At 52.4% G+C, this 18,482-nt stretch overlaps 1 protein-coding gene across 1 annotated transcript; it reads left to right on the forward strand.

The window, feature by feature from the left end:
* Positions 1-204: 204 nt before the first annotated feature.
* On the forward strand, positions 205-18,175 carry LOC132834554 (immunoglobulin superfamily member 11-like). Its single transcript, XM_060853496.1, has 7 exons — positions 205-287; positions 6,544-6,710; positions 8,430-8,634; positions 14,991-15,146; positions 15,813-15,932; positions 17,038-17,180; positions 18,107-18,175. The coding sequence occupies exons 1-7, from the start codon at positions 233-235 to the stop codon at positions 18,173-18,175; spliced, it is 915 nt and encodes a 304-aa protein (XP_060709479.1). The 5' UTR covers positions 205-232.
* Positions 18,176-18,482: the final 307 nt, after the last annotated feature.

The raw sequence follows: 18,482 nt of genomic DNA on the forward strand, positions 1-18,482 counted from the left end.
CCACCCCAGTCCAACACCGTCTCCTCCACATCAGAGAAAGGCAGTGGTCTCCAGATAGAAAGACAGAGAGAGAGAGAGAGAGAGAGAGAGAGAGAGAGAGAGAGAAAGAAGGACGGAGAGAGAGAAAAAGAGAGCGAGAGAGAGAGAGAGAGAGAGAAGCTGGGGCGGAGCCAAGAGGGTTCAGTCAGTAACAGACGGAGATCCATCCAGTATCACAGCAGGTCAGCTCACAATGAGATCCAGACGGAATGTCAACCTTTGGTATTTTGTTCACCTGAATCTGCAAGGTAAGGCTGATAGCTGGGAAGGAGAGAGAGAGAGAGAGAGAGAGAGAGAGACTGAGAGACAGGCACAGAGAAAATGAGAGAGAGGGAGAGAGAGAGAGAGCATCAGAGTGAGAGAGACAGAGAGAGAGAGACAGAGAGGGGGGAGAGAGAGCACGAGAGAGAGGGACATAGAGAGAGAAACAGAGAGAGGGAGAGAGAGAGAGAGAGACAGAGGGACAGAGAGAGACAGAGAGAGGGAGTGAGAGGGGGGAGAGAGAAAGAGAGAGAGAGAGAGAGACAGAGAGAGAGATAGACAAACAGAGAGAGAGGGGGAAAGAGGGGGATGGAGAGAAAGAGAGAGAGAGAGGGACAGAGAGAGAGAGAGAGATAGACGGACAGAGAGAAAGGGGGAAAGAGGGGGACGGAGTGAAAGAGAGAGAGAGAGAGAGAAGGACAGAGAGAGAACGGGAGAGAGACAGAGAGAAGGGGACAGAGAGAAAGAGAGAGAGAGAGAGACAGAGAGAGCACGGTAGAGAGAGCACAGAGAGAAAGGGAGAGAGAGGCGGACAGAGAGAGAGATTGAGAAAGACAGTGAGAGACAGAGAGAGAATGACAGTGAGAGAGAGACAGAGACACAGAGAGGGAGAGGGAGAGGAGGGGGGCAGACCCTGTAAGAGACAGAGCCTAAAGAGAAGGGTACAAGGAGAGGGATACAGGGAGAGACAGGCAGGGCCAGAGAGATACTGACAGATCATGAGAGACAGAATGCGTGTGGGAGAAAGAGGGGAACGAGAGATAGACAGACACAGGAAGAGAGACTGTCCCTTTTCACTGTCACTGACCAGTCGCGCTATCACTTTGACCTCCGCCTCTCTATCGCAGTTGCTCTATCTCTCTCTTTCTTGTCTCTGTCATGTTCCCTCTGTTTCTCTTTCTCTCCACCTCCCTTTCTCTGTCAGCGTTTCGGTCTGGTTCACTGTCCGCGCCCCCCCAACCCCACCCCCCACCTCCCACCTCCCCTGGAAACATTCCGGAAACAAAGCTCCATTCAGTATCCCTGGGAACTGGGTCAGTAGACGATGCGACCGTTTGAGTGTGTAATTGTTAATAATTCGAACATGGCATTGTTAGCTCAGCCCCCATTTGCTTCCAGTCTCTAAATGTCAAAGGCACATGGGCATTGCTCTGGGTCGGGAGTCACATGTAGGCCAGACCAGGTGAGGTTGGCAGAGTTCCTTCTAACGGTAATAAAATCTTCCCGACACTCACTGGGTCACCACCCTGCTCTTTATCCCATTTTGAATGTTCCTCATTTTCATTCAATTCAAATTTCCTCTACCCGCCCTGTTGAGATTTGAACCCTTGTCACCCCTGAACTTTACTCCAGGGTTAGAGAGTCAGGTGAGATTCGATGCGATTCCCTACAGTGTGGAAACAGGCCCTTCAGCCCAACTAGTCCACACTGGCCCTGCAAAGAACAACCCACCCAGACACATTCCTCCTAAATAATGCACCTAACTCAATGGGGTAATTTAGCGTGGCCAATCCACCCTAACCTGCACATCCCTGAGCACTATGGGTAATTTAGCATGGCCAATCCACCCTAACCTGCACATCCCTGAGCACTATGGGGTAATTTATCATGGCCAATCCACCCTAACCTGCACATCCCTGAGCACTATGGGTAATTTAGCATGGCCAATCCACCCTAACCTGCACATCCCTGAGCACTATGGGGTAATTTATCATGGCCAATCCACCATAACCTACACATCCCTGAGCACTATGGGTAATTTAGCATGGCCAATCCACCCTAACCTACACATCCCTGAGCACTATGGGTAATTTAGCATGGCCAATCCACCCTAACCTACACATCCCTGAACACTATGGGGTAATTTAGCATGGCCAATCCACCCTAACCTGCACATCCCTGAGCACTATGGGTAATTTAGCATGGCCAATCCACCCTAACCTGCACATCCCTGAACACTATGGGTAATTTAGCATGGCCAATCCACCCTAACCTGCACATCCCTGAGCACTATGGGTAATTTAGCATGGCCAATCCACCCTAACCTGCACATCCCTGAACACTATGGGGCAATTTAGCATGGCCAATCCACCATAACCTACACATCCCTGAGCACTATGGGTAATTTAGCATGGCCAATCCACCCTAACCTACACATCCCTGAGCACTATGGGTAATTTAGCATGGCCAATCCACCCTAACCTACACATCCCTGAACACTATGGGGTAATTTAGCATGGCCAATCCACCCTAACCTGCACATCCCTGAGCACTATGGGTAATTTAGCATGGCCAATCCACCCTAACCTGCACATCCCTGAACACTATGGGTAATTTAGCATGGCCAATCCACCCTAACCTGCACATCCCTGAGCACTATGGGTAATTTAGCATGGCCAATCCACCCTAACCTGCACATCCCTGAACACTATGGGGCAATTTAGCATGGCCAATCCACCCTAACCTACACATCCCTGAGCACTATGGGTAATTTAGCATGGCCAATCCACCCTAACCTACACATCCCTGAGCACTATGGGTAATTTAGCGTGGCCAATCCACCCTAACCTACACATCCCTGAGCACTATGGGTAATTTAGCATGGCCAATCCACCCTAACCTGCACATCCCTGAGCACTATGGGTAATTTAGCATGGCCAATCCACCCTAACCTGCACATCCCTGAGCACTATGGGTAATTTAGCATGGCCAATTCACCCTAACCTACACATCCCTGAACACTATGGGTAATTTAGCATGGCCAATCCACCCTAACCTGCACATCTTTGGACTGGGGGAGCGAACCAGAGCACTCAGAGGAAGCCCGCACTGACATGGGGAGAATGTGCATACTCCCACACTGACAGTCACCTCAGGGTGGAATCGAACCAGTGTCCCTGGTGCTGTGAGGCAGCAGTGCTAACCACTGAGCCACCGTACTGTCCCACAGAGTAACCCAGGCCCTTCAGCCCAAACTGTCCATGGTGGCCACTCAGTGAGTCCTAGTTGCTTCCATTCGGTCCGTATCCTTCTAAACCCTCCCCATCCCTGTACCTATCCAAATGCTTTAACTATTGCATACAGTTGTGTTCACCGCATTATAGGAAGGATGTGGAAGCTCTGGAAAGGGTGCAGAGGAGATTTACCAGGACGTTGCCTGGTCTGGAGGGAAGGTCTTACGAGGAAAGGCTGAGGGACTTGAGGCTGTTTTCGTTAGAGAGAGGAAGGTTGAGCAGTGACTGAATTGAGACGTAGAAGATAATCAGAGGGTTAGATCGGGTGGACAGGGAGAGCCTTTTCCCCCAGATGGTGATGGCTAGCACGAGGGGACGTAGCTTTAAATTGAGGGGGTGATAGGTACAGGACAGATGTCAGAGGTAGTGTCTTTACTCAGAGAGTAGGAGGGGCGTGGAACACACTGCCTGCTACAGTAGTAGACTTGCCAACTCGAAGGGTATTTAACTGATCATTGGATGGACAGGTGGATGAGAAGGGAATAGTGGAGGTTAGATGGGCTTCAGATTGGGAGCACAGGCCGAGCGCAGCATCGAGGGTTTGATGTTCGATGTTGCTATTGTTCCTGTGTCTCTCTAGCAGCACATTCCATACCCGCGCCACTCTCTGCATGAAGACGTTGCCTCTTGGGCTCTCCTTCAATCTTTCCCCTCTCGCCTTTAACCCATGTCTTGCACTTTCCAAATCCCCCCCATCCCCCTGGGAAAAAGACGACCTGCGTTCATCCTGTCCATGCCCCTCATGATGTTGTAGACCTCAATAAGGTCACCCCCCTCAGTCTCCTACATTCCAAGGAGTAAGGTCCAATCGTGGCCAACACCTCTCCCTGTAAGTCAGGCCGACTCGTAACGCTTCCGTGCACTCCTTCCAGTCTTTCCTGGAACAGGGCACCCAAAACCGTACACGATAATCCCAAGTGCGGCCTCACCGACGAACGTCCACCAACATGACGTCCCAACTCCGAGACACGCATGCCAAATGTCTTCCTCACCGGCCTGTCTACCCGTGACACCACTTTCAACGAAGCATGTACCTACATGAGCGAGTTTTGACAAAATCTACAGCTGGATGTCGGTTTCTCCCTGAGCTGGAAGGCCGGCTTTCAGAAGTTTCGTCACCATACCCGGTAACATCATCAGTGAGTCTCCGGATGAAGCACTGGTGGTGTGGCCCGCTTTCTACGTATGTGTTTTGAGTTTCCTGGGGTCGGTGATGTCATTTCCTGCAGTGACATCATTTCCTTCCAGCTCAGCCAGCGACCCTACATCCACGTGCCTGTACTCGTAGGTCCCTCTGTACCACAACGCTCCTCAGGGGGACCTGACTATTGACTGTATGAGTCCAAATTTCCGAATATCCAAAGTGCAACAGCTCACTCTTCACTGTTATTGAGTAGCATTTGTCAGTCCTCAGCCCATCTCCCCGATCGGTCAGTGCAGTCTGGGCACGGCGGACATTGCTATACCCTTTGGCGCCTTCCAGCGGCACCCTCAGGGACAGCACACGACGGGGCGTCTGCAACACTCACGGTCGTCCAGAAATGGAGAGCGAATGACAAACCGTGTTGGGGTTTTCACCGGCAGAGGATCAGGCATGTAGCGTGAACCTGGGGTAGTGTGCCATCTCATCAGTACCAGGGTCAAGGGTGGCACAGAGGGGCTTGTTATGACACAGGGTAAACCCCTCTGCTAATTTAAACCAGCCACGATTCGCCTCGTGCTGTAATGATTAAATTAAATCACTTACAGTGTGGAAACAGGCCCTTCGGCCCAACAACGTCCACACCGACCCACCGAAGAGCAACCCACCCAGGACCATTCTCCAACATTTACCCCTGACTGATGCACCTAACACTGTGGGTAATTTAGCATGGCCAATCCACCCTAACCTACACATCCCTGAGCACTATGGGTAATTTAGCATGGCCAATCCACCCTAACCTGCACATCCCTGGGCACTATGGGTCATTTAGCACGGCCAATCCACCCTAACCTGCACATCCCTGAACACTCTGGGTAATTTAGCATGGCCAATCCACCCTAACCTACACATCCCTGAACATTATGTGGTAACTTAGCATGGCCAATCCACCCTAACCTACACATCCCTGAGCACTATGGGTAATTTAGCATAGCCAATCCACCCTCACCTGCACATCCCTGAACACTATGGGTAATTTAGCATGTCAATTCCACCCTAACCTGCACATCCCTGAACACTATGGGGTAATTTAGCATAGCCAATCCACCCTCACCTGCACATCCCTGGGCACTATGGGTAATTCAGCATGGCCAATCCACCCTAACCTACACATCCCTGAACACTCTGGGTAATTTAGCATGGCCAATCCACCCTAAGCTACACATCCCTGAGAACTATGGGTAATTTAGCATGGCCAATCCACCCTAACCTGCATATCCCTGGACACTATGGGGTAATTTAGCATGGCCAATCCACCCTAACCCGCACATCCCTGAACACTCTGGGTAATTTAGCATGGCCAATCCACCCTAACCTACACATCCCTGAACACTATGGGTAATTTAGCATGGCCAATCCACCCTCACCTGCACATCCCTGAACACTATGTGGTAATTTAGCATGGCCAATCCACCCTAACCTGTACATCCCTGAACACTATGGGGTAATTTAGCACGGCCAATCTACCATAACCTGCACATCCCTGGGCACTATGGGTAATTTAGCATCTCCAATCCACCCTAAATATCCCTGAACACTATGGCTAATCGAGGGGTTCAGGGTGGGTGATATACAGAATAATAGATACACCGGACTGAGTTAAAGACTGGAATGAAATCGAGGGGTTCTGGGTGGGTTATATACAGAATAACAGATACCCGGGAGGGAGGTACAGACTGGAATCTAATCGAGGGGTTCAGGGTGGGTTATCTACAGAATAACAGATACCCCGGGAGTGAGTTACAGACTGGAATCTAACCGAGGGGTTCAGGGTGGGTTATATACAGAATAACAGATACCCCGGGAGTGAGTTACAGACTGGAATCTAATCGAGGTGTTCAGGGTGGGTTATATACAGGATAACATATACACCGGGAGTGAGTTACAGACTGGAATCTAATCGAGGTGTTCAGGGTGGGTTATATACAGGATAACAGATACCCTGAGAGTGAGTTACAGACTGAAATCTAATCGAGGGGCTCCTCCATGTGAAACTTATTGAGTAACAATCTCTCATTGGAATTACAGCGGTGCGTATGGTTTACGCAGTTAGTTTTCCTCGTATTGTCGTAACCCGTGGAGACAGGGCGGTGCTACCATGTGAATTCCCAAAATTTGATGACTCATCGCGTCTCCATATCGTGTGGACATTCAGCCCTGAGAGCAGTGGGACACAACCATTTCAGGTGCTTCAGGTGAACATTTCAGCTCATTTCTCAACCCGCTCCGGCACTCCCCACACTCCCTTTAATATCCCACCCAGTCTAATCCCACTCTCCCCCCTCACTCCCTTTAATATCCCACCCAGTCTAATCCCACTCTCCCCCCTCACTCCCCACTCCCTTTAATATCCCACCCAGTCTAATCCCACTCTCCCCCCTCACTCCCATTAATATCCCACCCAGTCTAATCCCACTCTCCCCCCTCACTCGCTTTAATATCCCACCCAGTCTAATCCCACTCTCCCCCCTCACTCCCCGCTCCCTTTAATATCCCACCCAGTCTAATCCCCCTCTCCCCCCTCACTCCCCGCTCCCTTTAATATCCCACCCAGTCTAATCCCACTCTCCCCCCTCACTCGCTTTAATATCCCACCCAGTCTAATCCCCCTCTCCCCCCTCACTCCCCGCTCCCTTTAATATCCCACCCAGTCTAATCCCACTCTCCCCCCTCACTCCCCACTCCCTTTAATATCCCACCCAGTCTAATCCCACTCTCCCCCCTCACTCCCCGCTCCCTTTAATATCCCACGCAGTCTAATCCCACTCTCCCCCCTCACTCCCCACTCCCTTTAATATCCCACCCAGTCTAATCCCCCTCTCCCCCCTCACTCCCCACTCCCTTTAATATCCCACGCAGTCTAATCCCACTCTCCCCCCTCACTCCCCGCTCCCTTTAATATCCCACGCAGTCTAATCCCACTCTCCCCCCTCACTCCCCACTCCCTTTAATATCCCACCCAGTCTAATCCCACTCTCCCCCCTCACTCCCCACTCCCTTTAATATCCCACCCAGTCTAATCCCACTCTCCCCCCTCAGGCCCAATCCCTTTAATATCCCACCCAGTCTAATCCCACTCTCCCCCTCACTCCCCACTCCCTTTAATATCCCACCCAGTCTAATCCCACTCTCCCCCTCACTCCCCTCTCCCTTTAATATCCCACCCAGTCTAATCCCACTCTCCCCCCTCACTCCCCACTCCCTTTAATATCCCACCCAGTCTAATCCCACTCTCCCCCCTCACTCCCTTTAATATCCCACCCAGTCTAATCCCACTCTCCCCCCTCACTCCCCGCTCCCTTTAATATCCCACCCAGTCTAATCCCACTCTCCCCCTCACTCCCCTCTCCCTTTAATATCCCACCCAGTCTAATCCCACTCTCCCCCCTCACTCCCTTTAATATCCCACCCAGTCTAATCCCACTCTTCCCCCTCACTCCCCACTCCCTTTAATATCCCACCCAGTCTAATCCCACTCTCCCCCCTCACTCCCCGCTCCCTTTAATATCCCACCCAGTCTAATCCCACTCTCCCCCTCACTCCCCACTCCCTTTAATATCCCACCCAGTCTAATCCCACTCTCCCCCCTCACTCCCCACTCCCTTTAATATCCCACCCAGTCTAATCCCACTCTCCCCCCTCACTCCCTTTAATATCCCACCCAGTCTAATCCCACTCTCCCCCCTCACTCCCCTCTCCCTTTAATATCCCACCCAGTCTAATCCCACTCTCCCCCCTCACTCCCCACTCCCTTTAATATCCCACCCAGTCTAATCCCACTCTCCCCCCTCACTCCCCGCTCCCTTTAATATCCCACCCAGTCTAATCCCACTCTCCCCCCTCACTCCCTTTAATATCCCCCCCAGTCTAATCCCACTCTCCCTATCCCATACCTATCCTGTGTTCTCCTGCAGGTTATTATGTACCAGGACGGAAGGGTTAGCAGGACCCCGTGGGGTCTCAGGCAGCGAGTGGCCTTTGTGGGGGACCCTACGCTGAGGGGGACAATCTCGATCGAGCGAGTCCGTTCAGCTGATGCGGGCCTGTATCAGTGTCTGGTGGTGAATCCTGCACTCAATCATCAGAGTCTCATCCGTCCCATGGTGCTGTCCATACTGGGTACGTCCTACTTCAGGGATACGGCCGGGGAGATCGATAGAGGAGGAAGTCAGGGCAGGGGACTGGAATGAGATACGCCAGAGGGACAGGCAGAGAGAGAGAAGGAGAGATGTTGGAAGAGAGAGAGAGCAGGACAGATAGCGACGCAGAGAGAGATGATACCTGAAGTAGAAAGACATTGACTTGGAAAGGAGACATCAGGAGAGAGGGAGATGCAGAGAGAGAGAGAGAGAGAGATGGAGACCGAGTCAGAGATGGACAGATAGACAGGGAGAGACAGAGAGAGGGTGAGCTAGAGGGACAGAGAGAGAGGGGAGGAAGACGGAGGGAGAGACAGACAGACAGTAGGTCGGGAGAGATAGAAAGGCAGTAGGTGAAATAGAGAGAGAGGGGGAGAGACGCAGAGACAGACTGACAAAGGAAGAGCAAAGAGAGGGAGAGAGACAGCGAGAGAGAGAGAGAGAGAGAGGGAGAGAGAGAGAGAGACAGAGGGAGAGAGAGAGGGAGAGACAGAGCAAGAGCGAGAGAGCAGGAGAGAGAGGGAGAGAGACAGAGGGAGAGAGAGGGAGAGAGAGAGAGGGAGAGAGAGAGAGAGAGGGAGAGAGACAGCAAGAGAGAGAGAGAGTGAGAAAGAGACAGAGGAAGAGACATGAAAATACAGAGAAACAGAGAGTAGACAGAGAGCGAAGGATGAGACAGCGACACAGAGATATACAGCATGGAAACAGACCCTTCGGTCCAACCCTAGGAATTTAGGGTTAATCCTAAATTAATCTCATTCCACCCGCCAGCACCCGGCCCATATCCCCCCAAACCCTTCCTATTCATATACCCATCCAGATGCCTCTTAAATGCTGTAATTGTACCAGCCTCCACCACTTCCTCTGGCAGCTCATTCCATACACGTACCACCCTCTGGGGGAAAAAGTTGCCCCTTAGGTCTCTTTTATATCTTTCCCCTCTCACCCTAAGCCTATGCCCCTCTAGTTCTGGACTCCCCCACCCCAGGGGAAAAGACTTTGTCTATTTACCCTATCCATGTCCCTCATGATTTTATAAACCTCTATAAGGTCACCCCTCAGCCTCCGACGCTCCAGGGAAAACAGCCCCAGCCTGTTCAGCCTCTCCCTGTAGCTCAGATCCTCCAACCCTGGCAACATCCTTGTAAATCTTTTCTGAACCCTTTCACGTTTCACAACATCTTTCCGATAGGAAGGAGACCAGAATTGTATGCAATATTCCAACAGTGGCCTAACCAATGTCCTGTACAGCTGCAACATGACCTCCCAACTCCTGTACTCAATACTCTGACCAATACAGGAAAGCATACCAAACACCTTCTTCACTATCCTATCTACCTGCAACTGCACTTTCAAAGGGCTATGAACCTGCACTCCAAGGTCTCTTTGTTCAGCAACGCTCCCCCGGGTTATACCATTAGGTGTAGAAGTAGGTTTGCTCGCGGAGCTGGAAGGTCTGTTTTCAGACGTTTCGTCACCACGTTGGGGTGCCATCATCAGTGAGAATCTCCGGTGAAGGGCTGGTGGTGTGTCCCACCTCTCGACTTATAGGCCTTGGCTTCTTCAGCTGGGGCGATGTCATTTCCAGTTCTTTTTTTTTCTCTCAAGGGAAGGTGGTTAGGATCGAAGTCAACGTGTTTATTGGGTGGAGTTCTGGTTGGGATGCCAGGCCTCGAAGCATTCTGTTGTGTGACTTTGCCTCGCCTGTCTGAGGGTGTGTGTGTATTGGCCCAGTCAAAATGGTGTCCTTCTTTATCTCTATGTATAGAAACCAGTGATAGTGGGTCATGTCTTTTGGTGGTCAATTGGTGTGCGTGTACCCTGGTGGTACGTTGCTTGCTAATTTGTCTGAGGTAGTGTTTTTTTAAACAGTTCTTGCGTGGCAACTCATAAATGATGTTAGTTTTGCTGGTGTTCTCTCATGGATCCTTTAGATTCATTAGTCACTGTTTAAGTGTGTTGGTAGGTTTCTGGGCTACCATGATGCCAAGGGGCCTGAGTAGCAGAAGAATCGATGTTTCGGGCATAAGCCCTTCTTCAGGAATGAGGCTGGTGCGCCAAGCGGGCTGAGATAAAAGGTAGGTGGGGGGAGTGATTTTGGGGGAGGGGCACTGGGAATACGATAGGTGGAAGAAGGTGAGGGTGATAGGTCAGAGAAGGGGTGGGGGCGGAGAGGTCGGGAAGAAGATTGCAGGTCAAGAGGGCGGTGCTGAGTCCGAGGGTTGGGACTGAGACAAGGTGGGGGGAGGGGAAATGAGGAAGCTGGAGAAATCTATATTCATCCCGTGTGGTTGGAGGGTTCCCAGGCGGAAGATGAGGCGCTCTTCCTCCAGCCATCGTGTTGTTATGTTCTGGCGATGGAGGAGTCCAAGGACCTGCATGTCCTTGGTGGAGTGGGAGGGAGAGTTGAAGTGTTGAGCCACGGGGTGTTTGGGTTGGTTGGCCCGGGCGTCCCAGAGGTGTTCCCTGAAGCATTCCGCAAGTAGGCGGCCCGTCTCCCCGATATAGAGGAGGCCACATCGGGTGCAGCGGATGCAATAGATGATGTGTGTGGAGGTACAGGTGAATTTGTGGTGGATATGGAAGGATCCCTTGGGGCCTTGGAGAGAAGTGAGGGGGGAGGTGTGGGCGCAAGTTTTGCATTTCTCGCGGTTGCAGGGGAAGGTGCCGGGAGTGGAGGTTGGGTTGGTGGGGCGTGTGGACCTGACGAGGGAGTCGCAGAGGGAGTGGTCTTTGCGGAACGCTGATAGGGGAGGGGAGGGGAAGTATACCCCTGGTGGTGGGGTCTGTCTGGAGCACCACAGTTTTCAGTTCTGGTATTCCAGCATCTGCAGTCCCCCCTTTCTCCTGAGGGGCGTCTGGATAGACTGGACGTCAGTTCTGATATGTGTTTGATGTAAGTAATGTGGCTGTAGCCTTTGGTTGTGTTGCGTTGGCTTGTTTGGGTTTGTTGAGGAATCGGTGGATTGTTTTTATTGGGCCTCCCCCCCCTTCCCATTTTTCTTGAAGACGTTATGCAGATGTTTTTCTTCTGCTGTTTGCGGTGTGAGGGAGCTCATTGAAGTAACGTCCCAACGCAGCTCCATTTTCGTTTGTGGCTGTCGGGACGATTGTTCCTGAAGTTAAGCATCTGCTCGGTGTGGGCTGCCTTTGCCGGACACGCTGGCTCGGAGTGCTCCAACTGTTCACGACTGGGAAATGGGAACGTATCATTATTCTATATTTTACAAGATAATACCTGGCTTGGAAAGGGTGGACGCTGGGAAATTGTTTCCGTTCGGCGAGGAGACTAGGACCCGTGGACACAGCCTTAGAATTAGAGGGGGTCAATTCCGAACAGAAATGCGGAGACATTTCTTCAGCCAGAGAGTATTGACCTGTGGAAATCATTGTCACAGAGTGTAGTGGAGGCCGGGACGCTAAATGTCTTCAAGGCAGAGATTGATAGATTCTTGTTGTCTCGAGGAATTAAGGGCTATGGGGAAAATGTGGGTAAGTGGAGTTGAAATGTCCATCAGCCATGATTGAATGGTGGAGTGGACTCGATGGGCTGAATGGCCTTACCTCCACTCCTATGTCTTAGGGTCTTATGGCTCCTCCCCTTCTGTTAAGTCTTACACCTAGTTCAATCAGAGAGTCACAGAGATGGACAGCACGGGAAACAGACCTTTCTGTCCAACCCGTCCATGCCGACCAGATATCCCAACCCAATCTGGTCCCACCTGCCAGCACCCGGCCCATATCCCCCCCAAACCCTTCCTATTCATATACCCATCCAGATGCCTCTTAAATGCTGTCATTGTACCAGCCTCCACCACTTCCTCTGGCAGCTCATTCCATACACGTACCACCCTCTGGGGGAAAAAGTTGCCCCTTAGGTCTCTTTTATATCTTTCCCCTCTCACCCTAAACCTATGCCCCTCTAGTCTCCCCCACCCCAGGGGAAAAGACTTTGTCTATTTACCCTATCCATGTCCCTCATGATTTTATAAACCTCTATAAGGTCACCCCTCAGCCTCCGACGCTCCAGGGAAAACAGCCCCAGCCTGTTCAGCCCCTCCCTGTAGCTCAGACCCTCCAACCCTGGCAACATCCTTGTAAATCTTTTCCGAACCCCTTTCAAGTTACACAACATCTTTCCGATAGGAAGGAGACCAGAATTGCACGCAATATTCCAACAGTGGCCTAACCAATGTCCTGTACAGCCGCAACATGACCTCCCAACTCCTGTACTCAATACTCTGACCAATAAAGGAAAGCATACCAAACGCTGCCTTCACTATCCTATCTACCTGCGACTCCACTTTCAAGGAGCTATGAACCTGCACTCCAAGGTCTCTTTGTTCAGCAACACTCCCTAGGACCTTACCATTAAGTGAATAAGTCCTGCTAAGATTTGCTTTCCCAAAATGCAGCACCTTGCATTTATCTGAATTAAACTCCATCTGCCACTTCTCAGCCCATTGACCCATCTGGTCCAGATCCTGTTGTAATCTGAGGTAACCCTCTTCGCTGTCCACTACACCTCCAATTTTGGGGTCATCTGCAAACTTACTAACTGTACCTCTTATGCTCACATCCAAATCATTTATGTAAATGACGAAAAGTAGAGGGCCCAGCACCGATCCTTGTGGCACTCCACTGGTCACTGGCCTCCAGTCTGAAAAACAACCCTCCACCACCACCCTCTGTCTTCTACCTTTGAGTCAGTTCTGTATCCAAATGGCTAGTTCTCCCTGTATTCCATGAGATCTAACCTTGCTAACCAGTCTCCCATGGGGAACCTTGTCGAACGCCTTACTGAAGTCCATAAAGATCATATCTACTGCTCTGCCCTCATCAATCCTTTTTGTTACTTCTTCAAAAAACTCAATCAAGTTTGTGAGACATGATTTCCCACGCACAAAGCCATGTTGACTATCCCTAACAGTCCTTGCCTTTCCAAATACATGTACGTTCTGTCCCTCAGGATTCCCTTTTGCCAACTTTTATAGGTGCGCCAGCATTCTGTCTGGACGTATCCCCATCTGGGTTGACAACTGTACCCTTCAAGATCGGAGACGGCTACAGAGAGCGGTGCGCTCGGCCTGGACAATCACAGAGGCCAACCTCCCACCTACAGAATCCATCTACCAGGCCCGCTGTCAGGGAAAGGCCGCCAGCATTCTTAAAGATCCATCCCCCACCCTGGCAACACTTTTCTACAACATCTACCAGAAGGGACAGAAACCTGGACACACACGCACCAGCCGGTTTCGAAACACTTTCTACCCTACTGTTGTTAGAATACCGAATGGACTCACAAACTCTTTAGCATTCCTGCGTTTTTGCCACTGTTTCCCTATTATTTACTATCTATGCTGCTCAACTCTGTTATCTACCTGTATTGCTCGTAAGGCAAAGCTTTTCACCAGGCCTGAGTACACATGACAATCAATTCCATTCAATTCCCTCCAACAACTTGCCCACCACTGAGGTCAGACTCACCGGTCTATAGTTCCCTGGCTTGTCCTTACCACCCTTCTTATACAGTGGCACCGCGTTAGCTAACACCCAGTCTTCCGGCACCTCACCTGTGACTATCGATGATACAAATATCTCAGTAAGAGGCCCAGCAATCACTTCTCCAGCTTCCCACAGAGTTCCAGGGTACACCTGATCAGGACCTGGGGATTTATCCACTTTTATGCATTACAAGACATCCAGCACTTCCTCCTCTGTAATATGGACAGTTTTCAAGGTGTCGCCATCTATTTCCCTACATTCTATATCTTCCATGTCCTTTTACACAGTAAAATACTGAGACAAAATACTTGTTTAGTATCTCCCCCATCTCCTGCGGTTCCACACAAAGGCCCCCTTGCTGATCTTACAGGGGCCCTATTCTCTCCCTAGTTAGCCTTTTGTCCTTAATGTATTTGTCAAAACCCTTTGGATTCTCCTCAACCCTATTTACCAAAGCTATCTCATGTCCCCGTTTTGAGATGTAGATGTATGTAGAATAAAACAGACAGAATAACTGGGAGGAATAGAAAAGTAGACAAAGGGACGTACCAGAGAGAAAGGTAAAGAGACAGAGAGAGAAAGAGACTGAGATAGAGGGAGAGGGAGAGAGACAGAGACTGTGAGAGGGAGAGACAGAGAGAGAGAGAGAGAGAGACATAGACGTAGCCTGAGAGAGGGAGAGAGGATCAGAGACAGTGATAGAGAGAGAGAGAGAGAGAGACAGAGGGTGGAGGAGGGACGGTGAGACACAGACAGACAGAGTGAGTGCCAGAGGGAACTGGCCCTGCTTTCCTACATGAGCATGTCTAATGTGTGCCTGGATTCCCACAGAGTCCCCATCGACCCCGGTATGCAGCACGGACGGAGAACTCCACCTGGGAGGAAGCATCACTCTGACCTGTACATCCAGCGTGGGTAACCCCCCGCCCCATTACAGCTGGTGGAAGGAGGATCCCAGGGGCAACATCCCCCTCCATCCGTTCCAAAGTAAGGGAAACCTTAACCCTGTGCTGTCCCTGTCCTGGTAGTGTTTGATGGAGGACAGTGTAGAGGGAGCTTTACTCTGTATCTAACCCCGTGCTGTCCCTGTTCTGGGAGTGTTTGATGGGGGGACAGTGTAGAGGGAGCTTTCCTCTGTATCTAACCCCGTGCTGTCCCTGTTCTGGGAGTGTTTGATGGGGGACAGTGTAGAGGGAGCTTTACTCTGTATCTAACCCCGCGCTGTCCCTGTCCTGGGAGTGTTTGATGGGGGACAGTGTAGAGGGAGCTTTACTCTGTATCTAACCCTGTGCTGCCCCTGTCCTGGGAGGGTTTGATGGGGGACAGTGTAGAGGGAGCTTTACTCTGTATCTCACCCCGCGCTGTCCCTGTCCTGGGAGTGTTTGATGGGGGACAGTGTAGAGGGAGCTTTACTCTGTATCTAACCCTGTGCTGCCCCTGTCCTGGGAGGGTTTGATGGGGGGACAGTGTAGAGTGAGCTTTACTCTGTATCTAACCCCGTACTGTCCCTGTCCTAGGAGGGTTTAATGGGGGACAGTGTAGAGGGAGCTTTACTCTGTATCTAACCCCGTACTGTCCCTGTCCTGGGAGTGTTTGATGGGGAGAGAGTTGTGGATATTTCCTGTGTTGGACTCTGTGCTATTTTCCTTGTAGCTGATGGTGGCGCTGTTGTGCTGCCCAATGTCACAGTGGAGAGCTCTGGTCTCTATATCTGCATCTCGTCCAATTCACTCGGTTCAGAGAGTTGTTCTGTCCTCCTCAAATTATCCATCTGTGAGTCTGAAACATCAACAAAGCTTTTATTGGGATTGTGTGCAGTGGGAGTGAATGGGAAGGGGTTTGGGTCCATTGGACTGTGTACGGTGGGAGTGAATGGGAAGGGGTTTGGGTCCATTGGGATTGTGTGCAGTGGGAGTGACTGGGAAGGGGTGTGGGTCCATTGGGATTGTGTGCAGTGGGAGTGAACGGGAAGGGGTTTGGGACCATTGGGATTGTGTGCGGTGGGAATGAACGGGAAGGGGGTTTGGGACCATTGGGATCGTGTGCGGTGGGAGTGAACGGGAAGGGGTTTGGGACCATTGGGATCGTGTGCGGTGGGAGTGAACGGGAAGGGGTTTGGGTCCATTGGGATCGTGTGCGGTGGGAGTGAACGGGAAGGGGTTTGGGTCCATTGGGATCGTGTGCGGTGGGAGTGAACGGGAAGGGGTTTGGGACCATTGGGATCGTGTGCGGTGGGAGTGAACGGGAAGGGGTTTGGGTCCATTGGGATCGTGTGCGGTGGGGGTGATTGGGAAGGGGTTTGGGACCATTGGGATCGTGTACGGTGGGAATGAATGGGAAGGGGGTTTGGGACCGTTGGGATCGTGTGCGGTGGGAGTGAACGGGAAGGGGTTTGGGACCGTTGGGATCGTGTGCGGTGGGAGTGAACGGGAAAGGGTTTGGGACCGTTGGGATCGTGTGCGGTGGGAGTGAACGGGAAAGGGTTTGGGACCGTTGGGATCGTGTGCGGTGGGAGTGAACGGGAAAGGGTTTGGGACCGTTGGGATCGTGTGCGGTGGGAGTGAACGGGAAGGGGTTTGGGACCGTTGGGATCGTGTGCGGTGGGAGTGAACGGGAAGGGGTTTGGGTCCGTTGGGATCGTGTGCGGTGGGAGTGAACGGGAAGGGGTTTGGGTCCGTTGGGATCGTGTGCGGTGGGAGTGAACGGGAAGGGGTTTGGGTCCGTTGGGATCGTGTGCAGTGGGAGTGAATGGGAAGGGGTTTGGGTCCATTGGGATGTGGGATATCACTCACTATGAAGCTATTCGTGGCTTTTATTTGAAGTCAGCATTAGTGATGAACAGGTTTCCTGATGAGATCTTGCTGTTCCTTTTTGGCAGTCGAGCAGCCGGCGCACACGCTGGCTGTGGGCGTGGCCGTCGCCATGACGATGGCGGTGGTCCTGCTGACCCTGGTGGGGTTGGTTCTGTACCTGCACGGGGAGAGCAGGAAGCAGCGATGGAGAGCGGGGCAGGACGTGCAGGTGAGAGACGCCATGGCCGGTGGGACCGCACTCCTCATCTCCAACATCCCGCGGGATCAGCACTCCAGCCGCCAGGAACGTGCCTGTCCACCTGGGGACCTCGCCAGAGGACAGGCTGCGTGCCTCCTTTACAACAAACTACATTCACGTAGCAACCCCCTTCAACCCTCCAGCTAGGCCGCACCTCCACTACCCTTAGACACGACCCGAGAAAGCAGTCGTTCAAGCTGAGTGAGGCGAGGGGAAGAGAGAGAGTAGAGGGGGCTGGAGGGGGTTACAGAGATAGGGAGGGGGTGTAGGGGCTGGAGGGGGTTACAGAGATAGGGAGGGGGTGTAGGGGCTGGGAGAGGTTACAGAGATAGGGAGGGGGTGTAGGGAGTGTAGGGGCTGGAGGAGGTTACAGAGATAGTGAGGGGGTGTAGGGGCTGGAGGGGGTTACAGGGATAGGGAGGGGGTGTAGGGAGTGTAGGGGGTTACAGAGATAGTGAGGGGGTGTAGGGGCTGGAGGGGGGTTACAGAGATAGGGAGGGGTGTAGGGGCTGGAGGGGGTTACAGAGATAGGGAGGGAGTGTAGGGGCTGGAGGGGGTTACAGAGATAGGGAGGGGTGTAGGGGCTGGTGGACAATTGCAATGTTTTGCAATTGTTGTACCTTCCAGTGGGAGGCAGTGTTGAGGCAGGGTGACTGGGCCCCACACAGAGGCTGGAGTCTGGCCCTGTGGAGTCTCCGAGCTGCGAACCATGTTCTTGGTGGTGGTGGTGGTGGGGGGGGGGGGGGGGGGGGGGGGGGGGGGGGGGGGGGGGGGAGTGTTGTGCGCAGAGGGGAGCTCTCCCCCGACAAGGGTGTCACGTAGTGGAGTGGGCGGGGGGAGCTGACCATCTCTGACAGTCGTTCCCCCTCGTCAGAAGATGTTTCCCTGATTTCCAGGGGCCTGGCGTACCCAGCGTTGGTGATGCCACACCCAGCCGAGCAGCCGTGAAACAGCTGACCCCCTGAGGCCGACGGTGACATGTCCAATCGCACGGGCCGGAGATCTCCACTCGTTGTGCCCCTCTCCATGTGTGTGTGTGTCCCATGGGGTCCCTCTGTGTGTACATGTCCCTGTGCACCTCTCCATGTATATGCGTGTCGCCCATGCGTACCTGTGTATGTGCCGTGTACCCCCTCTCCCCGTGTGTGTGCATGTCCCCCATGCGTTCCCATGTGCCCCCTCTCCCCGTGTGTGCGTGTCCCCCTCACGCGTTCCTGTGTCCCAGTCCCGGTGCCCCATTCCCACTGGTGCGTGTCCCCCGTGTGTACACGT

Source organism: Hemiscyllium ocellatum, chromosome 40, assembly GCF_020745735.1.
Source record: "Hemiscyllium ocellatum isolate sHemOce1 chromosome 40, sHemOce1.pat.X.cur, whole genome shotgun sequence".
In the NCBI taxonomy this organism is placed as follows: Eukaryota; Metazoa; Chordata; class Chondrichthyes; order Orectolobiformes; family Hemiscylliidae; genus Hemiscyllium; species Hemiscyllium ocellatum.